This window comes from Patiria miniata, unplaced genomic scaffold (genome assembly GCF_015706575.1).
Source record: "Patiria miniata isolate m_02_andy unplaced genomic scaffold, ASM1570657v1 HiC_scaffold_24, whole genome shotgun sequence".
NCBI lineage: Eukaryota > Metazoa > Echinodermata > Asteroidea > Valvatida > Asterinidae > Patiria > Patiria miniata.
The window spans coordinates 12826297-12847127 of NW_024037063.1; the positions used below are offsets into that span (position 1 = coordinate 12826297).

The following is a 20831-nucleotide window of genomic DNA, read 5'->3' on the forward strand; positions in this document are numbered from 1 at the left end:
TACGATCCAACTATTCCATAGTTGGTTTTCTGATGGATACATGCGATACAAATGTTTTTAGATTCGATGGGATCTCTGAAATTTTCAGAAGACTGGTTGTATTAAGTGTCATACACTTTAAGGTTTTTTTTTCTGGAAGAATGCACATTTCATTTTGTTTCATTTACTTGTTTTGTGAACTAAAAAATATGTTGGACATTCAGGAAAGAGTCATAAAGTTTCAAAATTAGTCAACAAAATGGTAGCCTGTTCGTCGTACAGTTATTCATAACCACAAGTTAATTTTTCAAAACTAAATCACTTCTATCTAACCCTCCTGCCCATACAGTCTATGGTTGTATGTATTCACTGGAGAATAAATACAATGTAATACAATGCAGTACAGGTGTTAATCAGAGTTGTAATGACTCGAGTCAGTGACTCGACTGAAGTCACAATTTTTGGTGAATCGACTTGACTCGAGTCCCTAAGGGCAACTGACTCGACTCGACTCGACTCGAGTCACTGCAAGCAAATGACTTGACTCGACTCGAGTCCCTCATCAGAATGACTCGACTTGACTCGAGAAAGGCTAATGAGACTCGAGCCCCAAAAATAAATGCCAAACTTTGCGAAAAATATTTGCAATGACTTTCGCCGGTGCCGGTTTTTGTTCACGTCACATTAGAATATTCGCGAATAATGTATACATTATACATACGTGGTTTGATCAGCGTCCCCATTAGTTGAATGACGATCAGCTGGCACCCCCTTTTTATTTTCATTAAGAGTCAAATGTGGTGTTGCCACATGCAGTAGCCCGAATGTAAAATTTAAAAAGCTCTTGTGTTTATTTATTGTATGGTGCTCAAATATTTGTGACTCGAATTGACTCAAGCTAAATACTTGACTCGACTCGACTACACACTGTGACTCGACTCGATTCGACCGTCTTGACCTAATGACTCGACTCGACTCGAGTCACTTCTTTAAAATGACTCAACTCGACTCGAGTCACAAAAATAAGTGACTCGTTACAACTCTGGTGTTAATGGTTTCAACCAAACCAAAAATTAAAACTACCTTGTTGAGTCTGTGTTGGCAGGGACGACATCGCCGCTCGTTTCTCCCCCGCCTCCTGCCCCGTTGGCCCCGCCCCCTTTCCGGCTGGCCTTGCGCACGGCCAGCGTCAGGCACTGAACCCACTGTTCCGCCCCCTTGCCATCCTTGGTCTTGAAGATGTAGGTCTTGTCCTCGGTGAAGATCTCGAAGGCCTTGGGGATGCTGCGCTCGTGTCGCCGGCCGCCATGGACCGTCTTGACCCCCTGGACCTTGCTCAGCTCGATCGGGAGCGCTGGCTTGCTTTGCTGTTTTAGGGGATGGAACGTAAAATAAAATGTAAATTTTGTGGTTCTTGAAGGCCAGCCTAGAGTCCTCTTTGTACCCATCTGACTGACTGACTGACTGACTTAAGAAGCGCCTCAAAAGTTGGGAACGCTCCCTTCCATATTGAACGTTCCTTTTAGGAACACTGCGCGTTCCCGATGGGAACGGGCTGTGTTCCAAGCGTGTTCCCAACTGGAACAGGCCGTTCCTGAGTAAGCGTGCATGCGCACAGACCAACGTTCCCACGCGGGATCACCTGGCATTCCCAGGCTGTTCCCAGTGGGAACAACGCGTGTTCCCAACTGGAACAGGCCGTTCCTGAGTAAGCGTGCATGCGCACAGACCAACGTACCCATGCAGGATCACCTGGCATTCCCAGGCTGTTCCCAGTGGGAACAACGCATGTTCCCAACTGGAACAGGCCGTTCCTGAGTAAGCGTGCATGCGCAGTGACCAACGTTCCCACGCGGAATCACCTGGCATTCCCAGGCTGTTCCCAGTGGGAACAACGCATGTTCCCAATTGAAACAGGTGATAATCCCCCGGGGAACGTTCCAAGTGTTCCGACTTTTGAGACGTTCCCTTAAATACTGACTGACTCACTGACTGTCACTTGTGAGCCAGCAGTGCTACCATATGTGACCTGTCATAGCATAATGAGGAATAACCCCCACTTTTGACTTTTCACGTTATGTACATCATGTTAAAGCACAAATCATTGGCTTTCCAATGACACCAAATTTATTGCTATAGCTTAATTTATTCCAAAGATATGACGCAGGAACTTCAACAGTGTCCTGCCAAGTTTCTCTAACCTCATTTCGAGAAAAAACAGCTTTGAAAAAAAGACACACATTGCGCCACCAACGGCAGTGAAAAATGTTCTTCAGTTTTTCCACTTTTGTGGGTATTTTTTCCCAACAAAAATGCATAAGTGTGAATCTTTGATACCTTGGCTACTCAAAAATACAAAACAATCAAAAACAATGTTAACATGATTTTCCTAGTATATCTGACTTCAGGCCATTCGAAAAGCCATTCGCAATTTTGTGATCTCTTGGACTACAGTCGTTTTGCGACTGGTTCCCGCATTCTGCTTGGCCCTTGATTTTGCTGAGCACCATTTTCAGCTTGGCAGCTCTACGAAGTCTGCTAGTGAAAACGCTGTTTCAAAATATCAATGGGATCTCTCTTGTGGACATGCACAAGGCAAATTCAATACAAACAGGGAGTTCAGAGCATGTACATACTGAGTTGCTTTTTGTGTAGAGTTGCTCTCCTGCAAGAGTGAAGTAGCGGGTCCTCCACCGGCGGAAAAGCTTGAAGCGAACTTTCTTCTCTTTGAGTTGACCTTCAATGAGGGGCCGACCTCCGGTTGCAAGGTCTGGTGGAGAAAGAATATTGCTTAGTATAGGAAGAAAGAAGTCTCATGCTAGTCTGGTCAAGTCTCAAGTCAATCTGGTCAAGTCTCAAATCACTTTGGTCAAGTCTCAAGTCACTCTGCCAGAGTGACTTGAGACTTGACCAGAGTGACTTGAGACTTGACCAGATCAAGTCTCAAGTCACTCTGGTCAAGTCCCAAGTCACCCAGGTCAAGTCTCAAGTCACTCTGGTCAAGTCTCAAGTCACTCTGGTCAAGTCTCAAGTCACTCTGGTCAAGTCTCAAGTCAATCTGGTCTAGTTTCAAGTCACTCTGGTCAAGTTTCAAGTCTCTCTGGTCAAGTCTCAAGTCACTCTGGTCAAGTCTCAAGTCACTCTGGTCAAGTCTCAAGTCACTCTGGTCAAGTCTCAAGTCACCCTGGTCAAGTCTCAAGTCACTCTGGTCAAGTCTCAAGTCTCCCTGGTCAAGTTTCAAGTCACTCTGGCTAAGTCTCAAGTCACTCTGATCAAGTCTCAAGTCAATCTGGTCTAGTTTCAAGTCACTCTGGTCAAGTCTTATGTCATCCTGGTAAAATCCTAAGCCTTTTTTGTCAAGTCTGAAGTCACTCTGGTCAAATCTCAAGTCACTCTGGTCAAGTCTCAAGTCACTCTGGTCGAGTTTTAAGTCACTCTGGTCACTTCCCTCGACTCAAATCTCATGACATAGTAACATAAGAAATATGGTTTACCGAATTTACTGGGATTGTTACAGATGAAGCAGTTCCAAACAGACTGCTGAGGATTATATGTGAAGAGATCATAGAAGCTTCCTTTGTTTAAAACAGCCGTTAGAGCTTGCTGAACCTGAAACACAAATGGGAGAAATAATACTCCTGATGTATCAAAAGGTTTTTCATGATATGCAATGAAGTTAAAAATGGGGAAAATGTTGTCGGGGTTTAAGTTGCCCAATCTGTGGGGGTGTCCACTCTTTGGCGCATCCGAATAACTTGGCCAAGTTTGGCAGAAACATGTTTGTCTAAGGGAAGTAGCCTCAGCTAGTTCCATAGGCTCATACGCAATTGCAAGTCATTGGCAATAAATTTTGACTTAGCCTATAGATGTCTTCATTGCATTCATACAACTTTCCATTGTGAAGAGCTCCACCTGATGTCTAATGGTGTCTCGCCCCCTCTTTCTAAAAGGTCTCAATACACTTCACAATTATTACCCCTGTTCATCAGGCCATGAGACAATTTTTCTGAAGCAGCTTGAGATCGGCGCAATCTGGTCTCTACCCTCACAGATACCCATTTATACTCCAGGGTGGCGCGAGACAATTGTAGTTAACTGTCTTGCCCAAGAACACAAGCACCATGTTCCCCATCAGGGGTTCGACATGAGTCAGACATCGCGAACATTTCAGGATTCGCCCTATCATCACTCATCCAAGTTACCCAGACAAATCTATGCCCTTGCGCATTACCTTAGACGGCGGGAAGTTCTGGGTGATGAGTTTGAGGAACGTCATGGTGCCGCCGACCGTCTTCTGTCGTTCCCAGTTCTTGCGTAGACTCTGCACTGCCCTGTCGTCGAGGGAAACGGGACTAGGAGACGTAGCCTAAGACCAGAAAATTGAAGAGATCAATGAAAACAGTTCAGTATTTAGCTCTGTACATCTCTGTCCATCTGTGTGTTTAAAATGCAACACAGCACCATTACTAAGACACCTCAACCAGTTTTTGGTTTTTGCATATGCTTAGGTTTATTCCTAACTTTTTGATGCTTTGGGTATATTCTTATTCAGTTGAACACTGTACAAACATTGATACTATACCCCTGTTCAAGAGACATGCACAGACATGTCATGTGTCATTTATTAGCTATTGAGGTCCTTGAGAGACGTATGCACTTTTAACCATGATTCATAAATACCTTAAAGGCAGTTTACCTATTCCTATTGGTTGAGAGCCCGTCATGTGGCCAGTTTTAAACGGTTGATAAAGACATGGCTTGCTGGTCTTAAACACTTTTCCAGTGTCACATGAAATTTTGACTCCTATGAAATCTGGTGCCAGTACCGTTTTATTGGTTGAACATTCACAATCCTCACGTAGGCATGCGCAACGTGAGTCAGTCATTGCCTCATCCCAGGACTATGACATTATATTCACGAACTTCTCCCAATTTTTTGCGACAAGTGAGTCACTAACCTGCAACTGGAGGAACTTGAGGTGGATCCAGGGCTGGATCTCTTTGGTCTCCACGGCAAACGGGGAGGTGCTGTACAGGCAATGCTGGCCCTTCCTCTGGCAGTAGAAGTCCAGCCGGCCAACGGGATTCCTCCCGGAATTCTCTGTGACAATCATCAGGCAAGCCAGACAAGAATTCAAACTTCTTGGAAACGTTCTAGTTCTGAGATCATAACCCTTACAGTTCATGTTCCCGGTTATATAATACTAACCAATACTCACTGGGCATCCACACAAAATCATCCACTGTACATGGATGACAAATGCGAGGCATTCTGACAAAATGAGACAGAACTGGGCGGAGGTGGAAATGAGAGTTTCCGGGTATTAGGATATAGAGAATAAAAGTCTTATTAGGCCAAAAAAAATAAGAAAAATAGTCGGTCTCTGGTCAGACCAAAGTTCCAGAATTGATGTTGCGACGGGGTTTTTTGGCTTTTTTTTCAAGCTTGGATTGTACAGACAAGGTGGGTACTATTTTTTGCTTTTTTGTGTCCTCATATACATTGGTGTCCTCCATAATTTGCCTTGGTGCCCTCCATCATTTGCCTTTGTGCAATTTCCCCATTCCTTGGTACAAAAATTTGAGGAGGTGCGGCAATAGAAGGCGCTGTCGTAGCTACCGCGGACAATTTGAAAAAAAAACAACAGATTGACGCGCATGATTAAAATCGATGCACGCGCTGACCAGAGACCGACTATTTTTTTTTTTGGCCTTACCATACTGCTTGTTGCAATTCAATCGGGCATTCCGTTGATGAGTTATGGCTGTATAAAGTTTGCATTTATCGACATGTCAAAAAAGCTTTGCATTTGTGAAAATGAAAGATGGCAATGTTTTTCCTTTAAAACACTTGTATTCAACGATTTTTATAATATTTATTTTAATAAGCTCGATCGGATCTCCGAAGTTGCGGGCCAACAAATTCGTGTTGATGCATGAGTCTCGTAATTGTGACATGTAATTTTTTGAAGGAGTAGTGTTTTGAGTAAAAGATCAGATATTTGACCTCGGTGACCCCATGATGACCTTTGACCCCAGTTTGGTCATGTGACATGTTGGGGCTGGGCTACTGATTTTTTTGACAAAGTTTGGTTGAAATCGGTCAAAATATGTAGGAGCAACAGACAATGTCAACGTTTATAACGGACTAACGGAGAGACATAATGATTTTGCTGCTATTCCGCAGCCAAAAACATGCATAGAAGACATATCAAAGATTATATCAATAAATCTGAATATTGAAGAAAAATCTCCCCCGTTCATTTTTTTCCTTTCATTTTTCTGCACTACGGCCTGTGCCCAGTTTCGTCTCATTTCGCCAGAATGCCTCACAAATGGCAAATTTTTGTGCTTAACCCATTAGTCCCTGTAGCACTCTAAACCACCGCGCCTGTTACTCCCTGTGCTGCCCCAAACCACCAGATCAGTCTGCATTTTTACCGATTCATCAGGGATTCAATACAATGTAATACATTGTAGTACAGATACTACTGGGTTAAAACTTTCAAGGAACATCAAGCCCCAAAGTAATCCGCAATCCTGCAAAAACTTACAAACCTCCTTGTTCATTTTGTAGGATCTGCCAGGGTTAGGGTTAGAGACTGAGTATAAAAGTTGTTGTGACCGTGGCATTACGTAATATGTTGGTTCGTTTACTTGAATCCCTCATAAGTAGGGTTTGCTCTAGAATTACAAAATTTTTTTTTTTTGGGGGGGAGTAAATTGATTCATTTTATTAAAACTTCCACAAGATTTGAAGTGATTATGATAGATCTGAGTATTAGAGGGTCTGAGTGAGCAAGTTTTGACTCTACCTCTCACAGAGCACTCGTCAGGCACAGGTATCCTCTTTTTGATGGAGTCCATGTAGCTGATGATCTCCTTCTGCCGCTTGGACAGGTACATTTGTAAGCTGCTGTCCCGGTTGCCTCCGGCTGATTTCAACGAAGAGGAAGCTTTAACCCCCTCTAAGGACGTAGGTCCTCTGGATGCCTCCAAACCAACCTTTATTCCTTCCAAAGGCACTGGTTTGCTGCCTTCAACAAGACTGGTCCTGACTCCGACTGGGTCACTGCCATTGGCTTCCCGTCCTAGTTGACCGCCTTCCTGCACATGCATCCCGCTGCTGCTACCATTTTGGCTGCTTCCAACAAGTCTTGAGTTGGTACCCCCATTGACAATACTGCTGGGTCTTGAAGTCTCCTCTTGGTAAAGATTCCCCTTGCTGCCAGCACTAGCAGCTCCCTCCTTGTTGCTGATCCGACGCTGGACATCGGATTTCTGTGAGGAGGACGACGGAGCCGGGCTCTTGCCTTTGGTCTTGGTGAGGGTGGACCCTGCCATCTGTAAGCTAGTCCGGCTCTCCGTGAGCGGGACAGTTTCAGAATGGCTTTGGGATCTCAGTTTGATCTGTTTCATGCTGTCAAGGTCCTTTAAGGATCCTGGCTTCTCTGATGGCATCAAGGCAGCTGAAGACGTGGATGCGGTCAGCTTCTGGACGCTGCTGAGAAGGTGGTCGACGGAGCCCCTGTTGGAGGCCTTGCCCTTCCTGTAGTGCATCCGTCTCTCTGGCTCCATGCCCATCCTGTGCATCTCAGACATGCTCATGCTCTTGCTGGGAGTCGGTGGGGTTGATGATAGCTCCTTCATTCGCTTTGGTTCCTCTTGTGTAGCATCTTCTCTCAGAGCGTCATGTTCACTGATTTAAGAAAAAAGGAAAAAAAATACACAGAAAAAGACTTGGAGATTATGTGATTAATTGAAATAAAAAGCTGTATATTTCTTAGTAAAATTCTGACTGTTATTTGATGACAAGCTACAAAAAAAAACCCCAAAACAACAAACTAACGAACCTTGGCTACACAATTGCATAGTTTGACGGTACGAATAGAGACTCCTGAGAGATGGGTAGCTGCCGATCGCGGCATTTCCACCTAAAATTTGGTTTGAGGCTCAGTTTTGTTGAGGTGATGGGCAGAAGAATAACCATCACAACATTATTTTGCTGGTCAACTTTTAGAGCTTAGGAAACATTTTCTGCCAAATTTGGCCGGGCTCAAGTTCATTGAGTGGACAGGCAGAAAAATCTGAGAGCCAGTCACAGTGCAAAATTTCGGCTGGAAATATGTTACTGCTAAATGCTAAGCAATTAATTTCTGTATTTCGTGGTTCTCATTAAACAGGGCCTCTGAAATCAAGCCTATGAACCTGTCGCAAGCAATATGCACAACATATGATTTTGGCTGGTAAACAAATTTTGTTTTGCAAAAAGTTTATGCGCTTAGCAAATTCATACAAATACATTTTTATAACACCTCCCCCACAGATTGTGTATCTTGATTGGCCAAGAGCGAGTCATGTGGTATTCACTATGTTTGCTATCTTGCTGTGGACGGCCAAAAAGACTATACACATTGCAACCAAAGTACTACACGCACAGCGTGTAGTACTACATGCATACGGGTTTGCGAGTTGCGCGTATTGTTCTCAAGTGCTAGCGCTACAACCTCGGTTCCAACATTTTGTGAAGGGGTGGATCGGAAAACTTCAAGTAAATTTTCAAGTAATGTCGTATTAAAATAGAAATACATTTGAAGTGTACAGATTAAATTAATTAGTTATTACTTAAAGGTAGAGTCCATCATTTGCAGCCATCCGAAAAGTAACTGGCGTAATTATTGTTGAAAAACTAACTTTGTTGAAAGATAGTAAGGAGACTAAACTCCCTGTGAAATTATTCTTTCTGGGAAGCTGTCATTTTGAAGTAATCAACGAAAGAAGGCATTTCCAACGGTGATTCTTAAGAAGCACCGTAGGAAAATTTAAATTAGTAGTTCGTTTTGTTATTCAGCGAAGCGCGCACAAGTATTCGAACGACGCACACGCGCGCGGTTGTTATAATTCGTCGGATCAGTGCGCGACGTCGCGTAAAGTTGCAATTCAAAACAATTCAAAATATGATTCAGCAACTTTTGATTTGAAATTGAGATCTTAGAATGCTGTTTTTCTCGGAATGTACAGCTGAAGCTTAGCTGAAACTTCATCAGGTTAGTTGCTCAGTATCCTTCATTAGATTTTGAACTCTTTTGTTACTTCAAACGAACAAAATGCACAAATTACAAATGATGGACTCTACCTTTAAAGTCAATCAGAATCTGTGGGTGAGGCGCTATAAAACAAATATTGACTGCTTTAACTCGTGGTATAGTAAAACTATCCTCCCTCGGTGATCCATGGAGCATTCTACTTTCCCTCAGCTTCGCCTCAGGAAAATAGAATGCTTCATGGATCACCTCGGGAGGCTAGTTTTGCTACACCACTCGGAGCAGTTAATACTTGTATAATATGTTTAGTAAAACTAACCTATAAGTCATATCCTGTTGGAGTTGCTGGATGATCATTCGGGCAGCCATGGAGGGGCTCTCCCCTTGTAGGGAGATCTCGGCGATATGGGTGCCCAGCAGGCCAGAGTGCTGGTCCGCGATGCTCTTGATCTCAATCAGGACGGCAGGCAGGGAGGTCTGGTCAATGGCTCCGAGCTGCTCTACCAGGAAGGCCATGCACTCCTTACCGCTCACCTGAAACAAGCCATTCAACATTTTTGAGTTACGAAGTACAAAAAAAGTAAAGTCTGTCGCGAGCCAATGTGGCTCATCAGACCGGCATTTATCTGCGGTTTCAGTAGCATGAAACGACTGAGAATATTTCTACTCCTCATGGATGGGATGCTAGTCCATCGCAGGTTACTCCCCAGCTAATGCTGGTACCCATTTTATACTCCTGGGTGGAGAGGGGCAAGTAGGGTTAAGTGGCTTGCCCAAGGACACAACATATGACCAGCAGCTGGATTCGAAACCCCAGACCCACTGATCATGAGTCACGAACCCTAACCACTAGGCCACACACTCCCCCTTGAGTTACGAAGCCGAGGGTATTTTCTTCAATAATCTTACCATTGCCCAACTACACAGAATCTGTTCTTCCTGACAACAGCAAGTTGGGTGAACAATTACGGTATTTCAATGTCGGAATCCTCTAACCAAATACACTCTAGTTTACTAGTGGTGTGCATTTACGGGTAGTTTGGGACCAGGTACCCTATTGAAAAAAAAAACGGGTACCTGGGTACTCGTAAAAGAAACCCAACCCTAAAATTCAAATCCCGGAAGTTGTCTGAAGGGCTTTATAGCTTTACGGTGTAAAACTGCAACATTTGCGAGTGTTATCTTTTACTTGTCAAAATGCAAGTAAACGTGAAATCTGTTTTGGTTTTTCATGTGGCTTGGTTTTCATTTTGAAAATCTCCACAAAATGGCATCAAACCTTTCTTTTTCATTGTCTGAGAAGTTACAGCGTAATCTGTAAAGGTGGTTAGGGGTACCTGATCCCATAATCTGAAATCGGTTCCTGACATCAGCGGTTAGGTACTCTGGCACGGGTTCAGTTGCACAAAGTTGCTTACTGGCACAGTTACCCAAATAAAACTACATGGAACATTATAAACAATGAGAACATCATGATATTTTCCCCAGAAAACAAAAAAGGGGGAAAAGGAGGTGCCTGTAAATTGAGCTAAAATTAGGCAATAGGTTGCCTAACGTGTGGGACTTGAACAGGTTCAAAAAAATCCCCAAGTTTACCTGTAAAAAACACTTTGACTTACACATAATTATTAAAAGTAACCACAATATCTTATCTTTGAACTTGATTCCGACCATATGCCACCGGACTATCTCTGTATTTAATTTTAAAAAACCTACACTTCCTTTGAAAAAAAAAATCTGTTTTACCTGATTGAGTCTGCCAACTGCCCCGAAGATCTTCAGCGCCATGCTGAGCAGCGACGGCTGCCGACTGATAGCGCCCTCAAGGTCCGTCAGGCACGAGGCAAAGGGCCGAGCGTCTACCGAAGCCACGTCCACCAGAGCGGCCAGAACGGTCTGAGAGGAGTTGGGAATGGTCAGGCACTTGACCAGCAGCGGAACGTGAGCGAGGAGAAGCTACGGGGTAGAGAAGAGATGGAGTGATTGACTCATTTGACTGTGTATTTCACTTGTGCGGGAACGACAGAGGAGGGCGCTATGCTACAAACTTGTAGCAAACAAAGGCATGTTAAGGGACGTGGATTTTTTTGACATGTCATACAGAATGCATACCAGTCAAGTCAGGTTTTGCCAAACTTATTAGACTGGTTCCTACGCCAATCACATAAAAATAAATTGTAAATAACTTGTAAGGCTTATTATAGCGCTTTCCATTGTATCAACAATCTCAAAACGCTTTACAATTATTCCCCCGTTCATCAGGCCACACGAACACGCTGCAGCTGATGTCAGAAACATTCGGTCCTCTACCCTCACAGGTACCCATTCATACTCTTGGTTGAGAACGGCAATTAAAGGGAATATAATACAACACATTTGCAAACATAAACAACAAAACTACCAAATTATTATGAAATACCTTACTAGACTGCAAGTGAAAAGAGTCTAAAACATCCTGTAAAATCATGGCACCTGGTTTGCTGACATTTTCAAGAAAAGTGGTATTTTTGTATCAATTTCCAACGCTGGTCGGCCAACCAAGCTCTTGCATAGTTACGTAAGAGACGCTCGGCATCAATACATTGTTCACAATGGGTGAGAATGGTGCAAAGACACCAGACCATGCCGGAGCTGGGGGTTGCTAGCGTAAGGCTTGCCGCGAATCACGTGATATAGTTACAGTCTCTGTGATCAGGAGAACGCAAAGTGAAAACGTTCAAAGCATCCGATTAGGTCAGCGATCCAGATTTTATTCAAATTTAACTCGCAAAAGGCTAATTCCAGAGTTGGGTGTTATGGGCTCCATGCGCCAACGAAGAGGGCGCCCTTTTACCTAGCAACGACGTCCCATGGGCGGGACATTCCGCTGGTTGACGCCGCGCACCGTTCCTTGTGTGTGACGCACGTACACCAGGGGATTTGTATTATGTACACGCAGTGGCTGCGCTTGGCGGCAAATGAATTGCAGTCAGGCAAGATGGCGTCGGTCGGTCACCCCAACTGTAATTTCTTTGCCGGTGAGGGGGTACTTGTGAACGGAGCGGATACAGTGTGATGGATCACTGATGACTTGCAGTTCTGGATACCACCTGTCTTCAAGGGATGCCTTTATGTCCTTACTTAACCTACCTTAGGGTTCTGCTTGGCCACCAGGCTGACCAGCTGGAGAAGGTGTGCCTTCTCGGTGTCGTCGCAGCGAGGCAAGATGTGCAGCAGCTCGTCGACGTTGGCGTCGATGGGAGCCGGTTTCTCCAAGTAGACCTGCGGTAGGATGCGAGCTAGGGACCGGTTACCTTGGAGGAATTGACAGAGATTCCATTAAAGGGAAATCATTAGGAAACTTTGGGTTTGAACTTCAGGTACTTTGTGACCCCTAGTGAGAGGAAACAAGTACCAAGTGGTACTACCCACGACGTTTCCGTAAATTTGGCAATGCACTGGGGCGTGATCTGATATGCTAATTGGAAGCATGCGCATCAGTGTCACAAAACTGTAGGTATTCCATAGACTCACTGGCAAAGCTGTGATACACGGGTGGCCTGGAACAGTACAATTCACCCTGAGTAAACTGTCTACTACCCCCCCCCCACCAACCAACCAACCAACATAAGCAGCTCAAGCCCACAGCCTGTTTCACACCGCCGTGGGTAAAACAGCATGCGCCCACTGGTTACCATGCGAACACATTTTTTTTTTATCCAATAAAACCTCTGGTCAATGTACCTTTTTGCTAATAATTTCAAATGTATGTGTGCATGTGCATAAATGGGCCTGGCGGCAAGAAGCGAAAAGGGTCCATTGAAATTGTACAGGGGTACAACCATTCTGCTCATTTTCTGTCAATTTCTGCAGGATTTGTAAGTTTTTTTCTTTAGAAATTTGAAGACTGCTTCTGTACAGGTAGGCCTACGTCTTTGCATGTAACCACATCGCTCGCTACACGTGCATTGGTGCAGTCTGTTGGTGCAGTCGCACTGTGTGACTGTCAGCGCGTGCTGCATTACACAAGCACAATTCATGGACCGTGTGTGTAGTCGCTTACAGTGCAAAGTGGTACGACTACTAAGTCCCGGGGCAAAGATAGGTAATCGCGGCATCACCATCAGTCGCGGCATAGCGAAATGACTAGTCACGGCATAACGACTACTCGCAGCATAACGACTAGTCTACTATTTAGAAATTGATAGTCGTGACTACCAATCCTTTTTAGTACAGTGGAATGTCGCTATACCGAACACCGCTATACCGGACATTCGGCTATACCGAACACCAGCCTTGGCTCCCACATTTTGTGTACGAAACGTACCGAAGAGCGACAAATGGCTATTATTTCCCCAGTGAAAAGTAGGAAAAACCCATCCATGTAAGCTAAAAACCTGTGTAATTACATGATTCAATCATCGCACGTTTTCGAACTCGTCTTTCAGTAACTACCCGGGCATACTTGGTGAAGTTCTGCTAAAGAATTGAAAATATTAATGTTCACGTTTGGCGACTCCACGTGTGGTTTGTAAAAATTAAATGCAACTGCACAACAACAATGATCAAAAGAGGGCGCCACTAATGTGTGAAATCGCTATACCTAACGATCGCTTTTTCGAACAATTTATGTGGATCCCACAATGTTCGTTATAGCGACGTTCCACTGTATTGGCGACTGGTCGACAAGTCGCACTAGTCGTACATGCCTAAAATACGTGCGCGCATGTCGGACTTTTGTGCACGCATGTTGGACAAGAATCACGGCTGTGACTGGTCAAAACTTCACGGGCGGGGCTTAATAGCAGATAGAAGGAAAAATAGTAAGCGCTCACCACGTATGATGCTATCGATGATGTCGTCGCAGTGAAGCGCTAACAGGCTAGCGTTGTCGATGGCTGCCAATGCGAGGTAGCTGGACATGTTGCGACTGATCTCTCGGTTCTCGTGCTTCAGGAACTGCACGGCCACAGGCAGCACTGTCTTCATGACTGAATACTTGCTGTAGTTTTGCTGCGTGAAAAGACAGAAAAAATTTCGACAAAATGGCTAGGCTGTTTGAAACATATCTGAAGGCATGGGGGTCATTCAATAAATTTTGGGTCCAAAATGTGACATTTTTCTGTCCCTGTTAGCCTAAATTATAAGTTTAGCAATTATTTTAAATACTATTTAACCCTAACTCCCTAGGCCTTTTTGCTAGGATGTAGCCTCAATCCTGCAAAATCCTCCAATTGGCCCCATGGAAAAATAGCATATAGCCTCAATCCTGCAAATTTCTCCCGCTATTTCTTGAATATGGTCCATGGAGGGGTGACCACTGCCTGAATCCTGCAAAATCCTCCGGCTATGACTGTCAATAGGCTGAGGCAGAGGCAGTGACATTCTGGAGCAGTGCGGAGGTTGTCAAGTATAATCAAGGACTAAATTTATGCACGGATGAGCATAAACAACACAAGGTCCGGCCCAAGACCTTGACACAGTGCGTACTCCGAAATCAGCAACGCACTTTTGCCATGTAACCTCAATCCTGCAAATTCCTCCAATTTGCAAAAAGGATTTTGGAGGATTCAGGGCGGTTAGGGTTGAAGGTTAAAGCGTTTAGCCATTTCATAAAGGCCAACGCAACACAACTGCATGATTTTTAAATGTCATTTTCTCAAGAATCAGTTTCACAACTTTAAGTAGGTTGGCGGTCTATATTTCCGTTACAAAACTCAGTACCCTTTAACCCTAAACTTCCAAAATCGTCCAAAATGCTCTTCGCAAAACGGAGGATTTTGCAGGATTGAGGCCATTATGGCAAAAATGTGTGGCTGATTTTGGAGGATGCACTGTGTCAAGGTCTTGGGCCGGTCCTTGTGTTTTTTATGCTCAGCCGTGGATAAATTTAGGCCTGGATTATATTTGAAATCCTCCGCACTGCTCCAGGATGTCACTGGCTCTGCCTCAACATATTGACAGTTATTGCTGGAGGATTTTGCAGGATTGAGGCAGTGGTCACTCCTCTACCGACCACATTCAAGAAATAATGGAGGATTTTTGGATGATTGAGGCTGTATGCTATTTTTACATGGAGGCAGTTGGAGGATTTTGCAGGATTGAGGTTACATTCTAGCAAAATGCCTAGGGAGTTAGGGTTAAGGTTGTATACCATTGGAAAGCTCCCGTTCTGTAGAATCCATCTCAATTCTGAAACAGTCCGATTTTAAGCTCAATTTCTAATGACACGTCACATTTGAGTTCAACACTGTCTGGCTACTTACCATGAAGAGACAGCTCATGATGTCCGATGCAATCTTGGCATGGGGAGGGTCCTCGTCTCGTGCCAGGGGTTTCAGGTTGTGCTGCAGACAGGAACTCCAGAGGGACACCAGCGCCTCGGCGTGCTGCTCAATCGTGCCGGTATCCCTGGGGGAAAAAGAACGGTTAAGGGAAAGTGCGAGCATGAATAACGGGTCGACCAGTACTCAATCTCTCCTTATCAACATTGTTATTCAACGGAGGGTCAGACTGCGGGCAACTTCGTTCACCATGGGTACGATCTTGCTGCGCCATGTTAGTTCCCATCATGCTACTTCCAGAACCGTAAGTTTTTGCAAACCTTACAGAAAGACCAATTGAAGTTGCTGTAGCAGACAATTCTCCATTTTACAAACCTCCAAACTCTCCTGTCGCGAAATGTTCGGCCTGAGTATTTCACAAGTATTATCTTGATGTGGATAGGTAGCTCTAGGCTAGGGTGGGTTGAAATCCCTCAAATGTCAAACAAAAATGTGAAATTTACCAGAATTTCGTTCACCAGGATCACAGGAGTCTCGCACTCAGCCGTCTCTCATCATTTACTGTTGACTGAGGCGTGTTAATTCTCTTGACCAACTACAGCGTGGCTATCATTTCATCGCGCGAGGCACGGAAACACTCTCGGAATGAAAGCCGCCCTGTAGTTGGTCAAGAGAATTAAAGGGCCCTCAGTCGACAGCAAATGATGAGAGACGGCCGAGTGCGAGAATCCTGTGATCCTGGTGAACGAAATTCTGGTAAATTTCACATTTTTGTTTCACATTTGAGGGATTTCAACCCACCCTAGAGGTACCTATCCACATCAAGATAATACTTGTGAAATATTGAGGCCGAACATTTCGTGGCAGGAGAGTTTGGAGGTTTGAAAAAATGACGAATTTTCTGCTACAGCAACTTCAATTGGTCTTTCTGTAAGGTTTGTAAAAACCTAACAGTTCTGGAAGTACCATCATACCTTGCATGATCTTAACCCCTGGAATTGTGTCATTTAATTACATGTATCCCACTTTTTGGGAAATTTAAATTAGAACTGCAGTCGATGCATTTAAGATGCGACGCAGTGTTTTCAATTTATATAATTTACAGAGCCTGATGGCCACCAATACAAAATCGCATTTGATGTTTGTTAACCTAAAAAAATAATAATAATTCTATACTTCAACTTAGCTTGAGTAACTCCAGCTCCAATGCTCATCAGGAATTGGACATGTATAGAGCTGGAGCTACAACTATGTTGTAGATACAGTAAACTCCTGCTAAACCCACATCGTACAACTCGTCAAATCGCTCAAGTCGGCCGTCTGACTAAAGTCCTGATTGTCCGTAATGCATTTCCATTGAATTTTTTATTTCAAAGTCAGCTTTTATAAGTCGCCATTTCGCTCAAGTCGTCTTGTTACTCTCGGTCCCCTTTCCATAAAAAGCATTACAAAATCCTTTGCGTAAGTCGGCATTCAACAAATCACGCATTGGCATGGACTTCCTGTACTGCGGTTGGCAAAGTGTCGAGTGAAAAGTGGTTTCGCACGGCTCGTGATCGCTGCATGCATCGGTGTTGAAAAAAAAGTGTCCTACTGCATACATCGCATATGCATTGTGAGCATATCAATACCAGTACCCCCACTAGGATGTCCGCATGCGCTCTGTCCATTTTGGGGGTTGTTTTATTGAATGACTACTGCTGCAGTCAAATAGTGCTGCAGTCAATGCGAGGGAAAAAGGGCAATTTTTGTGACAGAGAACAGACAGTCTGGTGTTTAGGGCCTCTTAGAATCTAGTTTGTACATCATAGTTTTAGCTCTAGCTCTATGTCTAATTCCTGAGCATTGAAGCTGGAGTTACTCAAGCTAAGTTCAACTGAGACTTTTTAGAGGCTAAGTCTGCATTATGTATATACTTCACCTGATCGCCGTCGTGACCCTCGTGATGCAAATCTCCACCACCGCCTGGTCGTTGTGGTTCTCCAGATAGTCCGGCAGGGAGGAGATCATCTGGATGTGGTTCAGCGCTTCCGACAGATCGTCCACGATGTCGCAGTCGGGGATGGAGAACAGGTCCCCGGCACGGGACAGGTCCCGCTGCGACAGGATCCGCGCAAACAACTGGTGCATCTTGAACGGGATCGGGTCTACGAAGGCGGGGGGTTCAATGAGTCACATCTAGCCATGCTGAAGAAATGTATTTGAAATTAAGTAAACAAGTTTGAACGTAGGGCCTCAACAGGCTGCTGTGATGTGGTCTATGGCGTTTCATACGCACGAGTGGGTAAATGACACAAGCACAAACATGGCTGGGAAAGATTTCCATACAAGAAGTTCACTAATTTTCCTCTGTATTGACTAACAAGCCCCCAGATAGCAATTTCATGTCATCAAAGTCAATTTGAGCAGTGAGAAAATACAAGCATTTTCTCAGAAAACACTAAGAATTTTTCAGTCCAATCTCATAGGGTTTGTACACAGGGTGTTGAGTGAACTTCGTATATATAATAATAATATTGACGGAGTCTTATATAGCGCACGTATCTACCAACAATTTGGTACTCAAGGCGCTGGAAATTATGTCAATTATTAAAGAAAGGTAAATGAAGTTGATGAGAAATATGAGACCCATTATGTAGCACCTTATAATGGTTTACAAGGTGCTGCGGCGCACATTGCAGCCACTGCCAGAAACACCGGGGCAAACCCCTTCTCTTAGCAATAAGTGTTACTGGGTTCTTTAACGTGCATTACTCAACACACGGGACATGCGGCTTTACGTCCCATCCGAAGGACGAAGCAATAATGGTAAAGTGCCTTGCTTAAGAGCACAAGCACCATGTTCCCACGTCAGGATTCGAACCCATGCACCACGGCACACGAGTCGAACACTGTAACCATTGGACTACAGCGCCACATTCCCCCCATGGAAATCTTTCCCATGGCTGTCTTACTTATTGTGTAGATATTGTCTCAGTCTCCAATAATTCTTAATAATAATGGGAGTCAGGTTGGCGTAGCGGTACTTTCCTCGCCTTCCATCGCTGTGACCCGGGTTTGAATCCCGCCTGGGCCAATATGTGGATTGGGTTTTCAGTCCCTGCCTGGTTCCGTGGGTTTGCCTCAGAATACTCTTCTGGGGTTTTCCTCCCACCTCTAAAATTGTAATTTCTTCTCATTGTCTTCTCCCCACAGGTTTCTTCAGGATTGCGAGCTACAGTGCTACCTAGGGAAGGGTGCTTTTGAGGAATCCTTAGTTTCACTACCAGAAATGATTAATAATAATAATTACATGTACAACTACATTGTCAAATTTAGAATTCAGGGGGGGGGGGGGGGTGTTCCAAAGGGTCTGAACCCCTCCGTTTTTTTGGGTCAAGGCAGTGTTATAGTCTCAAAAATATCAATTTTAACCCATTAAATGTGTCTCAAATACTGAAATCCATCTGTATTTAGCCACACAAAGATACATGCTTTATTTCTTGAAAAATTTCCTTAAGGCTTAAGTTTAAATCTACACTTGATTTTCGCTATTGAACATGTTAAAGCAATCTGGATGAAAAAAATAAAACAGGAAAAATCAAATAACCTACCTCTTGACGTCTAGTTATTTAGCTAAGAAGACAGCAGGATTTTTTTACATGAGACTAGCTGTTGTCATTCCAATTTTTTTTTTTTTTTATAAAATCCGGATTCTAAAATTCAAGAAATCCTACTTTTGGTTTTGCAGACATGATTGAAATTCCCAAGTCTGTAAGTTACAGATATGACTATGGCATGCCTATTATTATCATGCTTATTAACAGCTTCAGGAATGAGGAAGTACAGAAATGATAAGCCGCTTTAAAAATATTTTGGACAATACAGAAACAAGATTGTTTAACAATGGCCGGACATGGTTGGTATGCGGGGTACGCGTGTCATAAAATAAACTGCGAACGAAAGGTTAGTTAGAAAAAGTTGTGAGGTCTACTGAAATCGGTTGAACTATACTTAGCATTTTAGCAACACTGTCATCTAAATGTTTGGAAGAACTTACAAGTTTCAATCATGTTTCCCACGGACCAAATCTAACGACGAAACTTTACTTGTCCGATGGCAAATAGTTTCACGTCAGCCTCCCAATTTCCGACAACTCCCTGCTTAATCGCCATGTTTACCTCAAAAACTGACAGGACAGTAGTAGGGCGCCCTCTCTCGCTTGTCTGCAAAAGTGTCTGAACTTTTTTTGATAATGCATATTATTCTCAAAATTTTATTTTGTACATTAAATTTATGCACTCAAGAGAACTGTTTTTTGACTGTAAACCCATCATAATGTCCCTTTTCCGCTTGACATATAAAAAAATAATTATAAAGTTTTGTTATTAACCACTATATTTTCCTTCCTTAGTCTGATCACTTTTTTTTTTTACTTAATCTCAAAATTAAATTTTATGAAATGACAAGTAAAACTCAAAGGGTTTGTGAATCGTCCTTTTTTATTAATTGAACTTTTTCATGGTTGAAAATAAATAAATAAAAACTTGAAATCTTGTCTTTTCAATAGGATTTTTAATGCCAATGTAAACCCTCAGCTTAGTATTGAAATAATTTTCTGGTCTTTGCGGAACTTGTACTTTTCTCTGTGAAGTGTTTAAAATAAAATCTTAAAACAATGAACATTATCACTTACTTTCTAATTAGACAAAAAGAATCAACTTAAGACATACACAAATCAGACGAACTGAAATTGTACACACTGCTATCACTCTGTGCCTTAAAGAACAAATATTCAGTAATTTATGAGAACTTTTTACGCAAAAACATGTCTGATTATTATCGACTTTATTTTTTTAGATTTTATACTTTTTACTATTAATTTTCTCTTACTCAAGTCCCAGAATCTAACAGAAAAAAAGGTTCCTTTCATAACATGAGTCGGATTATAGAAAACACTGTAAACCAAGACAAGTTGTTTTTAAGACCACATTTGCTTTTTTTTCCTACTTTTCAGCAAAATATTTACAGCAAAATCTTTGACATCAAAAAGAAAATTATTCTGAACTTCTGATTTCCTGAATCACACACGCACAAAAAACCATGAAGCCAGAAAAACTAAGAACCTTTTTCTAAAAAGTAATATTATGAGACTGACCTCAACATAAATAATTTGCCACTTTTTCAAGAAAATGTGAAGAAAAATAACACTCTGACTTGTATACATTTTTTATCTTTGAAAGAATTTTTACGATTCACATTAATCTCTTAGAATGAAGAAAATGGAAGAACTCATACTTTTCAAGCTTCTTTGAAAATAAAAATTTAAATAATGTACATAACGCCCCCCCAAAAAAGTCTCCGGTTTCTGGTATGCGCGCAGGCGTCGCCGTAGCCATGCGCGTCGGCAAAATTAAAAAGTTTTTTTTTTCAATGCAAGATGATGTCTTAAAACCGCCAAACTCACTGGTTTGACTGGAATCCTGCTGCTGCACAATTTTAACGTGTTTTTAGATGGGGTTATGATCGAGAATAAGCTTTATGTGGCCTCTCTGGGCTCCCATAT

At 43.1% G+C, this 20831-nt stretch overlaps 1 protein-coding gene across 2 annotated transcripts; it reads right to left on the reverse strand.

The window, feature by feature from the left end:
* Positions 1-930: 930 nt before the first annotated feature.
* On the reverse strand, positions 931-19673 carry LOC119732282 (ventricular zone-expressed PH domain-containing protein homolog 1-like). Of its 2 annotated transcripts, none has more exons than XM_038205739.1 (13): positions 19326-19673; positions 17208-17473; positions 15269-15413; positions 13838-14015; positions 12153-12316; positions 10770-10979; positions 9343-9557; positions 6795-7678; positions 4938-5080; positions 4211-4345; positions 3474-3588; positions 2616-2749; positions 931-1346 (listed from the first exon to the last, which is right to left on the reverse strand). In XM_038205739.1, the coding sequence occupies exons 2-13, from the start codon at positions 17414-17416 to the stop codon at positions 1059-1061; spliced, it is 2820 nt and encodes a 939-aa protein (XP_038061667.1). In that variant the 5' UTR covers positions 17417-17473; positions 19326-19673; the 3' UTR covers positions 931-1058. The 2 variants fall into 2 exon arrangements, with proteins under 2 accessions (XP_038061667.1, XP_038061668.1); XM_038205740.1 differs by lacking the exon at positions 19326-19673 and adding an exon at positions 18880-19022.
* Between the last annotated feature and the right edge of the window lie 1158 nt (positions 19674-20831).